At 38.2% G+C, this 16,108-nt stretch overlaps 1 protein-coding gene across 4 annotated transcripts in view; it reads left to right on the top strand.

The window, feature by feature from the left end:
* Positions 1–16,108, top strand: part of LPXN (leupaxin) — a 51,932-nt gene that overhangs the window by 24,386 nt on the left and 11,438 nt on the right. For all 4 annotated transcript variants that reach the window (XM_019037105.3, XM_019037104.3, XM_063711235.1 and 1 more), the window contains 3 exons: positions 3,140–3,307; positions 4,226–4,399; positions 4,505–4,586. In XM_019037105.3, the coding sequence (XP_018892650.2) occupies positions 3,140–3,307; positions 4,226–4,399; positions 4,505–4,586 (424 nt within the window). The remainder of the gene's footprint in view (positions 1–3,139; positions 3,308–4,225; positions 4,400–4,504; positions 4,587–16,108) is intronic.

The raw sequence follows: 16,108 nt of genomic DNA, 5'->3' as shown, positions 1-16,108 counted from the left end.
TAAGGCTTGATGATGTGGAAGGATTTTTCATTTGTTTGTTTGTTTGTTTTTGAGATGGAGTCTTGCTCTGTTGCCCAGGCTAGAGTGTAGTAGCGCTATCTTGGCTTACTGCAACCTCCGCCTCCCAGGTTCAAGCGATCCTCCTGCCTCAGCCTTCCGAGTAGCTGGGATTACAGGTGCCCACCACTGCGCACGGCTCATTTTTGTTGTATTTTTAGTAGAGACGGAGTTTCACCATCTTGGCCAGGCTGGTCTCGAACTCCTGACTTCGTGATCCACCTGCCTCGGCCTCCCAAAGTGCTGGGATTGCAGGCGTGAGCCACTGCGCCCGGCCAAAAAGACTGTTAAAGAGACCTGACTAAGCAGGACAGAGGAGACCAGTGAGCAAGCTGAGACACAGCAAGGGAGATCAAAGTATGGCTCTGACAGTAGGAAGGATGAGAAGTCCCAAGCCCATATTGAGATAAAATCTGCCTCTTTGTTCTAGCCTCTAGAACACCTCTAAAGTGGTGAGCTCACATAGTCTGGCATGGAATGGAAATCTCAGATAAATGGGCTTAAAGATTTATTAAAGGAAATATAATCCAGAATCCTTAAGGCGGAGAATCCAACCATTTTAAATCTGGTTGGAGGATTTGATATATACTTATGAGATGACTATGAAATAATTACAAAGCAGTATATAAAAATGTATGTGATTGGAGAGGGCAGGGACCTTATCTTTAGAGCTCACCTTGGGACTCCCAATGCTCAGCACAGGGCCTGATACATCGTGAGCAACACATATTTATTAGAGAGATGAGTAAATAAACATCACAAACAAGTTTTCCTTAATGACTAACATCCTTTGATGGGCCAGTGTCTACAATAAAGCTGGGTAGATTGGCTCATTATGCTGTATATCTGAAAATACTAGAAAAAATGTACATTAGATTTAATTGTGTTGCGTTTCTAATTGATTTAGCTTGTGTATTGGTTTATTTAAATTTTTAATTTACAACGCCATCTTTTTTTTTTTTTTTGAGACAGATTCTTACTTGGTTACCCAGCCTGGAGTGCAGTGGCATGATCTCGGCTCACTGCAACCTCCACCTCCTGGGTTCAAGCGATTCTAGTGCCTCAGCCTCCTGAGTAGCTGTGATTACAGGCGTGTGCCACCATGCCCAGCTAATTTTTGTATTTTTAGTAGAGACGAGGTTTTGCTATGTTGCCCAGACTGGTCTCAAACTTCTAAGCTCAGGTCACCTGTCTGCCTCGGCCTCTCAAAGTACTAGGATTACAGGCATGAACCACTGTGCCCGGCCCCATTTATCTTTTGAATAAGCTGCACTTTCACATTGTACACAAATCAAAAGCGCAAAAAGCTTGCACTGAACTGTTTCCTTCTCAGCTCTGCACCCTAGCCATCCAGTTCTGCCCCACCAGAGATAGGCAGAATTTCCTGTCTCTTCTATATCTGTTCAGAAGTATTCTGGAAGATAACAGTGAAGAGATAGAGATGTAGGTGTAGATGTAGTTATATTGTATTTTTACTTATTTTTCATAATTAATGTCAGTCACCCTTTCAGACCTTTCAGACACTAACCTTCTGAACACTAACCTCTTAAATATTAACTAACATATATTAGAGGAGGAAGGATGTCTGTCAGATGATCAAAATGTCTCGAAGCAAAATGAGCATTTTGATTGGTGGCAATGTGATGTTATAACAGGCAGTAAAAGTAGGATAAGTAGAGGTCTTAAGGCAGACAGTAACAGATCACATTCAGGAGATGAAGAGCCCAGCTGTCCTGAACAACAGAGGCCTTTTACAACATAGTATTAATAAAAGATGAAATTGGGAAAGATAAAAAGGGAGGACAGTGGATGGGAGGCTTTGAATGTCTGTCTGATGAGTGAAGACTTGATGTGGTGGCAATGGAGAGCCATTGTAGTTTTCTGATGAGTGAAGTATTCAGTAGATAGATGGTAGCAGTCGCCCAGCTGGAAAGGAGTAGAGAGAGCCATGATCAGGTTATGAGGTTATGAAGGGTCAGTTAGCCTTTTTTTTTTTTTTTTAATTTGAGGATCCTTCTTTGAATGGTTTATAATAATTTTGGGCTTTTGCTTAAATAATTCCAATCCATCAACAAGTCTTATCTGACCACTTCTCACCACCTTCTCCTGTAATACTGATCTAAGTCATTATCTGAAAATCTCCCTGTATTCACTCTTGCTTGTCAACACTTAATTCTCCACTCAGCTACCACAGGGATCCTCCAGATTCCTTCACTCCTGTGCTTGGAATCCTGCAATGGCTTCCATCACCTTGGAATAAAACCCAAGCGTTTACCATGAGGTTCCAATGTGATCTTTGCCTCTCTCTCCATCACCTTCTCCTGCCGTGTTCAATCTCACTCCCTCTGCTCTAGCCCCACTGACCTCTTTGACTTTTCTTCTAATGTGCCAAGTTGTTTTATTCCTCAGGGCCTTCCCTCCCCCTAGAATGCTTTTCCCATAAATGTCAATATTTCTGAGTCCCAAGTATCTACTCAAATATTACTTCCTTAGAGGGGCCTTCTTTGATTATTACCTCCATCTAAATCAATTCTTCTCACCATCTTGCTGTGTCCCTTCTATCTCTTTCTATAACTTATCTCTGTCTGACATTACAACATATATTTATTTATTTAATTATTTATTGTCTATCGCCCACAGAATGCAATTCCATGAGGCCAGACACTTGGTCTGTCTTATCTTTGCTTTAATCCAAGTGCTTAGAGCAGTGATTGGCACAAACCAGGTATTCAACAATTATTGCCAAATAAATGAGTAAAAGGGAGATGTGACTAATTTTTGAACTGGGGTCATCCTAAGATCTTCAAAGGGTATCATCTTCATGTACTAAATTTCCTACATTAAGAAAAGATTTACAAATATAAAATTAGTCAGATTTCATTTGGCCTGAGGAGTTTAGGATGAAAGGGAGATGAAAAGATTTTTATTGGTGTTGAAATTTTAGATTTTTCCAATGTCTTGCAGGAAGGTTGGGGAAAGGCTAAGAGATCAGTCAGTAGAGGTGAATTTATAGAGTCATTAGAAGATGCCAGTGAGAATAAAAATGAGGCTGATTCTGTTCTTGGTTCTTCCCTTGGGCCAGGTTGCAGTGAGAGCAGATGCTGGCAAGAAGCACTTACCAGACAAGCAGGATCACAAGGCCTCCCTGGACTCAATGCTTGGGGGTCTGGAGCAGGAATTGCAGGACCTTGGCATTGCCACAGTGCCCAAGGGCCATTGTGCATCCTGCCAGAAACCGATTGCTGGGAAGGTGAGATGGGCTGAAATTTTGGTCCTACAGCCTTCTTTGTCTCTCTCTGTCTCATCAAGGTTTGCTCTTTCCCCTTATATTTTAAGATATTTTAGTTAGCATTAATAATTACTAATCACTTACAGTGCTCTGGCCACTGAGCTAAGTGCTTTACAAGTATTTCCTCATTTAATGGTCACATCAGCCCTTCAAGAAGAATGATTGCTCCCTTTGTAAAGATGAGGAAACTGAGGACTCAGAGACATTAATGGACATATCCAAGGCATAATAAGAGGTAGAGGTAAGATCTGAAACCGGGAGACTGTCTCCTGAGTTTGAGTTCTTAACCATTTTTCTGTACTGCCTTTACTGAGATGACCTTTCTCACTGCTCCCTTTGTTCACACATTCCCAGTCTAAATTGATTGATTACAATTTTCAGCTGAACTCAGCTCCAAGTCACAGCTGCACACTCCTGTTCTGCATCGTCCTTCACCGAAGCTATGATAAAAAGCTTTGAGACCTGACTGCATGGGGCATGGAATAAAGTGTTCAAACTAGAGGAATAAAAACTGTCATTTGGCCTTTTCCTCTTCCAGGGGTCCCTTCCACACTAAGGCTACAGTTACAACTTCTCTGTCATCAATGTGCTATATGTTGTTTCTGCCACCCCCTGTGGCAGTGCAGTGGTTGTGAACATTTACAGGCTTTCATCACAGTGATCAGTCCCGGAAGTGGGCATCCTTTTATTATCAATCCATAAAGCACAGACAACAGATGGCCTTAGGTGGAACCTAGGTCTAGGCCTCAGTGTTGTATAATTCCAGGGCGTGTTGTCTACAAGGGGTACAATGTGAAGAGTGCTCCCTAGAGTTGTGCAACCTATAGGCTGTAGAGCACTCAACTGGCCTCCTGTGTCAGGCTTTATTTCACTCCACAGGTGATCCATGCTCTAGGGCAATCATGGCATCCTGAGCATTTTGTCTGTACTCATTGCAAAGAAGAGATTGGCTCCAGTCCCTTCTTTGAGCGGAGTGGCTTGGCCTACTGCCCCAACGACTACCACCAACTTTTTTCTCCACGCTGTGCTTACTGCGCTGCTCCCATCCTGGATGTAAGTAAATCCCCGCTTCTCTCCAGCTTTCAATCACTCACTTAGAACCAGAGTCATGCTTTACAACTTCTGCATCATTATAATATCTGTGTGTTCCCTTTCCAGAAAGTGCTGACAGCAATGAACCAGACCTGGCACCCAGAGCACTTCTTCTGCTCTCACTGCGGAGAGGTGTTTGGTGCAGAAGGTATGACCCGACTTGAGAGGCTGTATCCCACACCCCAGTGGGTAGTTATAAGACCAGCAACACCTTTCCTGGTAGTCACGGGAGTCCTGGTTCCTATCAGTACTATCAAAGTGCCCATTTCAGTACTAGATACCATCCCTCCCTACCTTTCTCCAACATTTATAATTTCCCTTTAAATTGATTTTTTAAATCACAGAAATACAAATGCATAGTTTAAAAACTCAAATATTACTTCAAGGGTAATATTGAAAAAGCCTTTTCTTGTTGAATACTGAAAAAGTCCCTTTCTCATCTCCAAATCCAGTTCTCCTCTCCAAATTATTTTAGCTGTTTCTTCTGATATTTACTTATTTTTTTTTGTTGTTGTTGTTTGTTTTTTTGAGACGGAGTCTCACTGTGTTGCCCAGGCTGGAGTGCAGTGGTGCGATCTCCGGTGCGATCTCGGCCCACTGCAACCTCCACCTCCCGGGTTCAAGCGATTCTCCTGCCTCAGCCTCCCAAGTAGCTGGGACTACAGGCACTTGCCACCACACCCGGCTAATTTTTGTATTTTTAGTAGGGACAATGTTTCACCATATTGGCCAGGCTGGTCTTGAACTCCTGACCTCGTGATCCGCCCGCCTTGGCCTCCCAAAGTGCTGGCATTACAGGCATGAACTACTGCGACTGGCCTGCTTATGTGTTTTAAATAATAACTTATATTGTTATAGATGGTTTTATTTTTCCAGTTTTAACCATTATGTACTAACTGTCTAAGAGGGAAGATGAGGTTTAGAAATGTTATTATTACCCCACTCACTCCTAACATATTTCCCCTCCCCTGTTTTTTCAATATATAATTATGTCATAATTATAGGTTAGATCAGTATTAAGTGTGCATATGTCGACAATCATAGAATACTGCTCACAAGTAAGCCATGTAGCAAACTGACCACACTAGAGTCTGGATTTTAGAGTCAGACTTCCAGGTTCAAATCTGGGTTGTGGTATTTGTTCAAGTCATTTAACATCTCTGTACCTCACTTTCCTCATCAGTAAAATAGTCCTAATGAAATTGCCTACCTTATAGGGTTGTTATGAGGGTTTAGAGACAATACAAGCGTGGTATTTAGAATAGTGCCAAGCACATGGAGGTATAGTAGTGTTAATATTATTATCACAGTGTCCTTTTGGTATAAATTCATTTTTTTCTGAAGTTAACATTTGAATCCTTTTTGAAATTGGCTTAGTTTTTATTGTACTTATCACTAAGTTATGCAACAGAACTGTGAAATTCTTCTCAAAATGGCCAACTACATCTGGCAACAAGTCAGTTTCTTTCTTTTTTTTTTTTCTGGAGATATCCCTCCAGGAGACTTTCCTCCTCCTGATTCAACATGAAATGATTTCTTCCTGCTGAGTAGCAGTCATTCTGGTTCATTAACTTAGAATTATATCTAGTAATTACTCTTGGAAATTCCTTTTATTAGTTTCCTCTTTGGATGCTCTGTTTCCTGGGTCCCATGTCTACGTTTTATACATGTTACCACCTTTATTTTGGTGGGGAACATCCCCTAGTAGCTTTCTGAGAAAGAATTTTTGAGAACTTGAATATCTGAAAATATTTTTATTCTGTCATTGCCCTTAAGTTGCCTGGGCATAGAATTCTAAGTGGAAACTATTTTCCTTCATAATTCTGAAGACATTGCTTCACTGTCTTCTAGCTTCCATGATTGGCAAATTTTTATTAAAATTTTTTTATCCTTGATCCTTTCTACATGACCCATTCTTCCCCCTTTGTATGTTTGTTTCGTGTGTTTTCTGAACTGTCTTGTTTTTTTTTTTAAATTTCTCCTTTTTATGTTTGTTTTGAACAAATATGGAATCAGAAAGCTGCTTTACTTTGTTTTTCTCCTGTCCTTTTAGAATGAACTCAGTGGGGAAGGATTTCTCCTCTCATAAATAAAAGCTTGTGCAGTCCTCTGTCTTTTCTGATTACTCTTAAAAAACAGTTCTAAATATAAAATCAATTTAAGAAACAAAACACAAAAACTAAGCCGTTAGGTAATTCAGTCTGTGTAATAGTTAAGGCTTCCAGCACTTTAAAAGTGACAGCCACTCCCTCTCTTTTTTAGGACCTTCAAGCTGCAGGAGACGAGTACAGGGGTATGGCCTTTCCTCTCTCCTGACCTCGCTTTGTTATCTACCACCCTCACCCTTATTGCCAGCCTTGACACCTGCCTGCTCTAGGGTTGAAACACTAGGGAGGATGAAGATGAGAATAGAAGTCAGGAAGGTCTAACTTGTCTAGAATTGTTGTTAAATTGGCTTTATGCTCTCCAGGCTCAGCCAGTGTTTAGCTCTGACTTTTTTCCCTGAATTCTTTTCGGGATTAAGACAGGTCCAGCAGTGAACTCTTGCTTGCCCTTTACGTGTCTTGACTGGCTATTCTCTCCTTCTCATGTTTCTTTGAGGATTTGTTTTGTAAAGATTCTTTTTTCAAGGGGCTTTCATTGTTCCCTCCTAGTTAACCCTTAGAAATTATTAACATCGTTCCAGATAATCTCTTCCTCTCGTATTTTCATAGAAGGACCATGGATAACTTACTCTTTTCTCTGACAGCCAGTGGAGTTATAATTTTTAGCTGCATGTTTCTATTCAGCTGCCATGGGCTCTTTCAGCCAGACTCACCTATGGACTTTTTCCAGGGGTAACTCTGATACCACTAACTGCATCTCACTAATGCCAAGGCACACATATCCAACTCTCTGAGTCGTCCCAGTGAAGTCCCTCTTTTAACCTGAGGTTATCAAGAACTATGCCTCATCTTTCTTGGTGGTGATGGGGCACTCATAGCACAGATTTCTTCAAAGGAATCCTTCTCTCAGTTTTCCTTTTTCTTTACCTGTTTTCTCCTGAACAAGAGTGAGAAATTCCAGAATTGTACAAGTAATCTTTGGCTACCTGTTTGGAGGGATGTTTTGCAGTTCAATTTGGAATTTGATATACATTACATCTTGGTGCCTTACATTTGTTTACACTGGTCTTTGCCAATACTGCTGATCCATGGTTGTCTGTTACTATTTAAGAATGAGACACTAAAATGCTAATTGCAAACTCCATGGATATAGACAGAAATTGTTGACTGGTAGACTTGACTATATGGTACTCAGGTAAGATGCTCTGGCCATTTTGTTGAGTGACTCCTGAATATGACAATCTTAGGTCTTTTCTGTTGAGTCAATTATGCTAAAGAGATGTTCTCTTTGCCAGAATTCTGAGATTGAAAAAGGGGATGGGGGAATGGGCTTTTCACCATTGAGCATGTCAACTTTTACTTAATTCCCATTTTTCAGTAGAGAGCTTGACTCGTTTCCTCATGGTGTCTAACATCTCTGATCACTGAGACTCTCTTGTTCAATATTTACAGAAATAATCACTGCATCTTACAGTAAGATAAGGCATCTAACTTTCTAATGGTTCTTTAGACTTTCAACCAGTCCTGTTTCTAGCCTTGAAGAGTATCTCATGCATTCAGTTCCTGAGCCCCTCTGATGTTATCATATTCAAGATGGCTTGATTTTTATTGGCCTCTCCCATCTGTGGAGACATAAGTTTCAGTTTTCTTATTTATGTTAAGCCAGGTACCACTCTTATAACCTACTTTAAATTCTTGAAAATTTAGTTAATATCTCATCTGGTGGCATATCCTTTACTTTTTTCTCTTTCCTTATGGCTCTTTATAATTTACATAATTCCTTAACTGTCATGTTAATGATGTTTCAGGAGGGAGTAAAGAAAATCCCATGTGTTTAGGCCCTTTACTAATATGGAGACTTTCCTAAATATCAGGCATATTATTATGTATATGGTTAAAAATAATTTATATGATGCCACCACAGTCTGTGAGAGCAAGTTTATTCAACATTTTACCTAGTTATAGATGAGTCTCAGGTAGGTAAAGTGATTTTCTTAAAGTCACACAGTTAGAAAGTTGAAGAGGCAAGATTTCAACTTGGGTATCATTTCTGCAAGTTCCATGTTTTTTATAAAACGTCACAACTGCCTTTTGACTGAAATTCAATTCCTCTTCTGCTGTTGGATCTCTTTACTTTTGTGGTACCAACACGATATGCTTTATTTGACAATAGACCCAGATACAGTGCACTGACAGAATCCACTAGCAAAGTGCTCTGTAGTAATTTGCTTGTTCACTGGAGCTTGCTCAATGCTTTTTCACAAATCATTAGGTATTTCATTTCTAGATGGTATTTTACCTAAGCAGCATTTTTCATTGACACTTAATCCAAATCATATTAAATTGTGTCACAATAAATTTATATTGTACTGGTAGCCATAAAAGTCTGAGAATTAGTTGAGTACAACAGTCAACAAGTGAATACTGCCTATGGATCATTATGATGGAGAAGTTGCCTGAAGGAAGAACAACAGGACATAGGCACATTTCAAGTAGAGACATAAGTTAGATACACACACAAAAAAATACCCAATCCATAGGATGACCAGAAAGCACCATTAAGGTAGCTAGTTCTCATTTTCTTGACTCAGGCCCCTTCTAAACAGACAGGGCTGATGGGGTCATTTATGGCTTTATATAAACAGGAAACAGCACTTAAAACATATTTATACATAGAGCCACATAACAAAAAGTGACATTTATTGATCAGAAGCTCCACTTGGGTTGTATTTTCCTTTTTATGCCTGGCTTTCTGTAAAAAGGTCTCCTGCCATATGATCAGTTCATTAATTAGGTGTCATCCTGCCTCACCCCAAGTTAGATAGTCACAAAGAGTTTCTATAATGACAGTTTAACCTCTGAGCCTCCTGGGAAATTAAATTCATCTGCATTTTTTCATCAGTTCAAAGAATTCCTCTTTAAGGCTCAAGTGATTCGTCCTTGGCATCCTCCCACAGGGATGAGCTCTTCAATGTCTACCTGTGTTTCTTTTTAATTGTTCATTATCCAGGTCATGCAGGTGCTCCCTAATTTCCCCTGTGGCTAAGAGCCTCACCAGAGTATAAACACTCTCCCTCTTTTTGTGGCACTTTTAATTGTCAGTATTTCTCATTCTTCCTCTAGAGGTAATTGGTCCCAAAGAGATCCTCCAAGAAAGCAAGAGCTGAAACTTTCTTAATTTATTAGATTATGAAATGCAGGGGTATCACAGCAAGTTTGGGTGATTGCTTTTGATTTCTTTCCTGAGATTTACCCAAGTTGAAACAGAGGCTGTTACTCCCCTGCTATCCCACTCTGGAAACCAGCTGTCCAGCAGATGCCTAGATGAGGGTCATTTCTCAGATAGTTGGCATGTCTTACAGTTTTCTCAAGTAATGCCTACCTATAGGCAAGCTCAGTTTTGTGTCATTTGCTTTATGCAGCATCAGCATCACCTGGGGACTTGTTAGAAATGCAAAATCTTGGGCCCCATCCCAGACCCATTGAATCAAAAACTCAGGGTGGAAGACCCAGCAATCTGCATTTTATCAAGTTCCCAGATGAATAATGCAGACTAAAGTTTGAGAAACACTATTATGCTATACAAAATTGAGACAGGTGGTTGCAGGTATTTGTTTTTCTTAAATAGTAGGACTTACAGTATTCAGTTTCCCTTGAATAGACCCTAGACATCATTTGACGGAGTAAATAAAAAGTAAAGTGAGCTCTTCTGTGTCTCAGGGGTTTAGAGGAAGAACACAGGACAGCATATAAAATTACTAGTTTAGATTCAGATCTGTAGGCCTCAAAATTCTGCTAAATTGTCTGCTTTTTAAAGAAAGCAAAGTTGAACAAAGCAAGGCATGTGAAAAAGTGACAAGGTAATGGAAAAACTGCAGCTATATGGTTTGGGTCCCAACACCTAGCTGCTTCTATTGTCATGTTGTGATCTGGCTGCTATTATCAAAGCTGATTTCTAGAAATAGTGTTTTCTAGATAGTCTGCTTTACAGAACACTGTGCATGCTTTGCTTAAATGCTGTCTTAGTGGGGAAGAGGTAGAACTCTCATATTTACAAAATTATTGGGCTATTTGTGCTCAGCTGATACTGTCAGTTCCCACAGAGATGTCAAAGTCAGGATGCATTTAAGTTAGAGGTATAACATTGAAGTTAGGCTTTGAAGTTAGGCCTAGATTTCAATCTCAGCTCCTCTACTGACTAGTCAGGTGTAAATTCTCTAAGCTGTCTTTTCACATTTGTTAAATGGGGCTAAAGCCTACTTCAGAAGTTTGCTCTGAAAAAATCTCATTTTAATTTAGTACTGTAGATAGAGCCTTCAGTGGAACCAGTACAATGCAGATGATCCATAAATGGGATTGCTGATAATATAGTCTTCATTTTAGGTGTCTCTCTAAGTAAATATTAAGGAGGGATTCTTACATAAAAGTTAATCTATTTATGCATATTCTAGTCAATGCTGAAGTGAGACTCTAAATTGCAATATACTCGGGAGCAGATGATCTCAATTTTGCTATTGTAATATTTTTCTTATGTCCGCTCATTCAATAGATATTTATTGAGCAACTACTATATATGTGTCAAGCATTATTCAAAGTACTAGGGATATAGTGACAAAAAGGAAAGTTCTTGCCCTCATGATTAATGTATTCTGGTGGAGGAGACAAACAGTAATCAAACTAGCCAACTAACTACGACCTACTCTGCATGGCGAGAGAGAGAGTGATTAGGTAGTATTTGAGACACAGTGGTTGAGTCACTTGTTCTCTTAAGCAGACCCCTGAGGTAAGCAAAGGACTAAGCCATTTGGGTATCTCAGGGAAGTGAGTTTCAAAACAGAGCAAATATATCACTTGAATAAGTGCTTAAGGATTAATTAGTTAATTTTGTTGTAAGTGTAAAGACAATAAAAAGACCTTGCAGAAACGTTTGTTTTTAACTTATTACCCTATTAACCTAAAGCAATACAGAAAACTTTTCCTACCAATGTTTTTCTACATTTATTCATGTATGTGTGCACACATAAGTTATTGTGTGCCTAAAATTCTTTTTTTATACTTAAGCATTTCTCCATGTTGTTTCATCATAATTTCATAATAGTTTTATAATAATTTTAACATTATCAATTATTCCATTAGGGATTTATGTAAATAAACAAAAAATAAAATGCTATATGCCTAAAGATTTTCACTGAAGCATTATTATAGTTCCAAACATTAGAAACAACTAAATGTATTAACAATAGTATCATATTTAGATTACTTCTGGTGTTTAGTAGTACTATAATAAATATCATTAAACATAATGTTTTCTTCTTCTGAATTATTTGTATTAATTAATTCCTAGGACTTAGATGTCTACATCTTTTTTAAAAAAACCTTGATATAGATTATCAAGTGACTCTCCAAAAGAATAATATGGTTAATATTATTACCAGGAATATATGAATATATGGATCATTCCATATATCTTCCAGTATTGAGTGTATTTATTTAACACTGTTTTTACTATTTAGCTAAAATTAGAAATTCAACTACTAATTAGCAAAAATTACAACTTCATTGTTTTCTTTTGAGTTTCCTGACTTACTCATAATGTCCAACATATTATTATTTTTTTCTTTTCTTTTTTTTATTATTATTATACTTTAAGTTTTAGGGTACATGTGCACAATGTGCACGTTAGTTACATATGTATACATGTGCCATGCTGGTGTGCTGCACCCATTAACTCGTCATTTAGCATTAGGTATATCTCCTAATGCTATCCCTCCCCACTCCCCCCACCCCACAACAGTCCTCAGAGTGTGATGTTCCCCTTCCTGTGTCCATGTGTTCTCATTGTTCAATTCCCATCTATGAGTGAGAACATGCGGTGTTTGGTTTTTTGTCCTTGCGATAGTTTACTGAGAATGATGATTTCCAATTTCATCCATGTCCCTACAAAGGACATCAACTCATCATTTTTTATGGCTGCACAGTATTTCATGGTGTATTTGTGCCACATTTTCTTAATCCAGTCTATCATTGGACATTTGGGTTGGTTCCAAGTCTTTGCTATTGTGAATAGTGCTGCAATAAACATGCGTGTGCATGTGTCTTTATAGCAGCATGATTTATAGTCCTTTGGGTGTATATCCAGTAATGGGGTGGCTGGGCCAAATGGTATTTCTAGTTCTAGATCCCTGAGGAATCGCCACACTGACTACCACAATGGTTGAACTAGTTTACAGTCCCACCAACAGTGTAAAAGTGTTCCTATTTCTCCACATCCTCTCCAGCACCTGTTGTTTCCTGACTTTTTAATGATTGCCATTCTAACTGGTGTGAGATGGTATCTCATTGTGGTTTTGATTTGCATTTCTCTGATGGCCAGTGATGATGAGCATTTTTTCATGTGTCTTTTGCCTGCATAAATAAATGTCTTCTTTTGAGAAGTGTCTGTTCATATCCTTTGCCCACTTTTTGATGGGGTTGTTTGTTTTTTTGTTGTAAATTTGTTTGAGTTCATTGTAGATTCTGGATATTAGCCCTTTGTCACATGAGTAGGTTGTGAAAATTTTCTCCCATTTTGTAGGTTGCCTGTTCACTCTGATGGTAGTTTCTTTTGCTGTGCAGAAGCTCCTTAGTTTAATTAGATCCCATTTGTCTATTTTGGCTTTTGTTGCCATTGCTTTTTTTGTTTTAGACATGAAGTCCTTGCCCATGCCTATGTCCTGAATGGTAATGCCTAGGTTTTCTTCTAGGGTTTTTATGGTTTTAGGTCTAACATGTAAGTCTTTAATCCATCTTGAGTTAATTTTTGTATAAGGTGTAAGGAAGGGATCCAGTTTCAGCTTTTTACATATGACTAGCCAGTTTTCCCAGCACCATTTATTAAATAGGGAATCCTTTCCCCATTGCTTGTTTTTTTCAGGTTTGTCAAAGATCAGATAGTTGAAAAGTATTTATTTTGCGACTATTCGTTGATTTGTGAGGTGCACTTGTTTTAAAAGGTTTTAAAAAGCAATCACCGTGAGTTTCTCATTCTCAGTGTAGCTCCATTACCTGGACATAGGATCAGTAAGACTCAAGCCAAGAATTTTCTAATATGTGTCTTAACAGTGAAAATTTCATGTATTAAAGAGAAAGTTCTTATACCTCAACAAATTGCTTTTTAAATGTTTTTATTATAGTACAGTCTAAACATAAATGTGCTTCCGTACCTAGCTTCAATAAGTATAAGTGTTTTGCCAAATGGATTCCTCTATTAACCTTCACCCATCCATCCACATTTTTTCTTGCTGGAATATTAAGAAGCAAGTTTAGAAGTCATGTAATCTCATCATTAAATACTTCGGCATGCATCACTTTTAGCTGAGAAGGTCTTTTTAAAAACTACCTTTATGCTTAACAAATTAAGAATTCCTTATTATCATTTATAATTCCTATTCAGATTTCTAAGAAAATGTCACAGGCTTGGTTTGCTTGAATCAGGATCTCAGCAAGGTCAGTGCATTGCATTTTGCTGTTTTGTCTCTCAAATTTAAAAAATTCTATTATTAGTCCTCTCTTTGCTGCTTTTTTATACTATTTATTTGTTAATGAATCCAGAACCTATATCCCATAAAATATCCCATATTCTTTATTTGACTGGCTGCTTTCTCATGATACTGTTTATTTGCTTTACTCCTGCCCCCATTTCCTATATTTTCCTTAAACTATTAGTTTAGACCTAGAGATGACTAGGTTTAGGTTCAGTTTTCGGGGGTCTGGATGACAAGAATAGGTTTCAGGTGGTGGGTGCAGTATACTTCTTGTTGAATCACATCAGGAGGTGTATAATGACTGGTTGACCACTTTTATTGATACTAACATTGACCACTAAATTTAAGTGGTGTCATCCCGATCCCTCTATTTTAAAGTTCCCTGTTGATGACTATTACCTAAATCCAATGGAATAGGTAGTAAAATGCTGAATTTTCTATTATTCCTTCCATATTTATTAGCTGAGTTCTACAAAAACTTTCTATCATCAGTTATTGGGTTATCTTGGAATATATCTCATACAGGAAAAGTGAGATAAGTGTTTGACACTTTCTATTAATAACAGTAATTATAAGGGTAATGAATGGGTTCATTAACAATATCCAGTGGAGACTAATACATTTTTATTTTTAAAAAATCATTATGAACTCATGGAGTTATATATACTTGGTATAATTTGATCTATTGAATTAGTATTTTTTAATGCTCAAATTTTTTTATCTGAGGTCAGAGGTAGCCCCTTCAATTTGGTTACTGTATCTTTCTGATATGATCCCAGTAATCTTCCTATTTCCTTGGCACAGCAAGATATATCAGGCCTAACTTGTCAACTCTGCCACATACTTGGAATCATCCATTTCTCCAAAAAGACTGCTTCATTGAGGATATTTAAAAATTAGGAGTGTTCATTATTTCTGGGATGTCATTTCTTCTAGGTTTTTCAGTGGACAGAGCTTCAGATCTACTTTTTAAGGTTTTTAAATTTTATAGAGACAGGATCTCATGCTGTCTCCCAGGCTAGAGTTCAGAGGTGCTATCATAGCTTGCTACAGCCTTGAACTCCTGGACTCAAGCGATTCTCCCACATCAGCCTTCTGAGTAGCTGGGACTACAGATGTGTACCACTAGGTCTGGCTAATTTTTAAAAATTTTTTGTAGAGAGTGGGTCTCACTACGTTGCCCAGGGCTTGTCTCGAACTCCAGGCTTCAACCAGTCCTCCCGCCTCAGCCTCTCAAAGTTCTGGGATTACAGGCAGGAGCCACTGCACCCTGATAGAATCTGTCGTTGTTGTTGTTGTTTTTATTAAAGAAAAGTAAGTCATGAGTTCATACTAATATATCTGATATAGTGTAATGATACAGTTTTTTGTTTGATTTGTTTGATTATTTGTGTCTTTTTTAATGCTGGAAATCTTGCTTTCCAAAGGCATGAATATAATCATTTGCTTTATTATGCGATCTACCTGTAATAAGTTCAAAAAATATATAAATATTGTAAATGAACCAATTATTTTTATCGTGTATATATATTGTATTATTTTATTGTATATTTTAAGGTACACAACATAATATTTTGATATACACAGTGAAATATTTACTACAGTTAGGCAAATTAACATATCCGTCCTCACTCACAGTAATCCTTTTCATGTGTATATGGTAAGAGCATCAGAATCTACTCTCAGCAAATTTCCAGTATATATAAAAACAGTTTAAGACACTTCTCAAAAGAAGACATTTATGCAGCCAAAAAACACATGAAAAAATGCTCACCATCACTGGCCATCAGAGAAATGCAAATCAAAACCACAATGAGATACCATCTCACACCAGTTAGAATGGCAATCATTAAAAAGTCAGGAAACAACAGGTGCTGGAGAGGATGTGGAGAAATAGGAACACTTTTACACTGTTGGTGGGACTGTAAACTAGTTCAACCCTTGTGGAAGTCAGTGTGGCGATTCCTCAGGGATCTAGAACTAGAAATACCATTTGGCCCAGCCACCCCATTACTGGATATATACCCGAAGGACTGTAAATC

The sequence above is a fragment of the Gorilla gorilla genome, chromosome 9, assembly GCF_029281585.2.
Source record: "Gorilla gorilla gorilla isolate KB3781 chromosome 9, NHGRI_mGorGor1-v2.1_pri, whole genome shotgun sequence".
Lineage (NCBI taxonomy): Eukaryota > Metazoa > Chordata > Mammalia > Primates > Hominidae > Gorilla > Gorilla gorilla.
The sequence above is the reverse complement of the archived record's forward strand: the minus strand, read 5'-3'. Positions and strand labels throughout refer to the sequence as shown.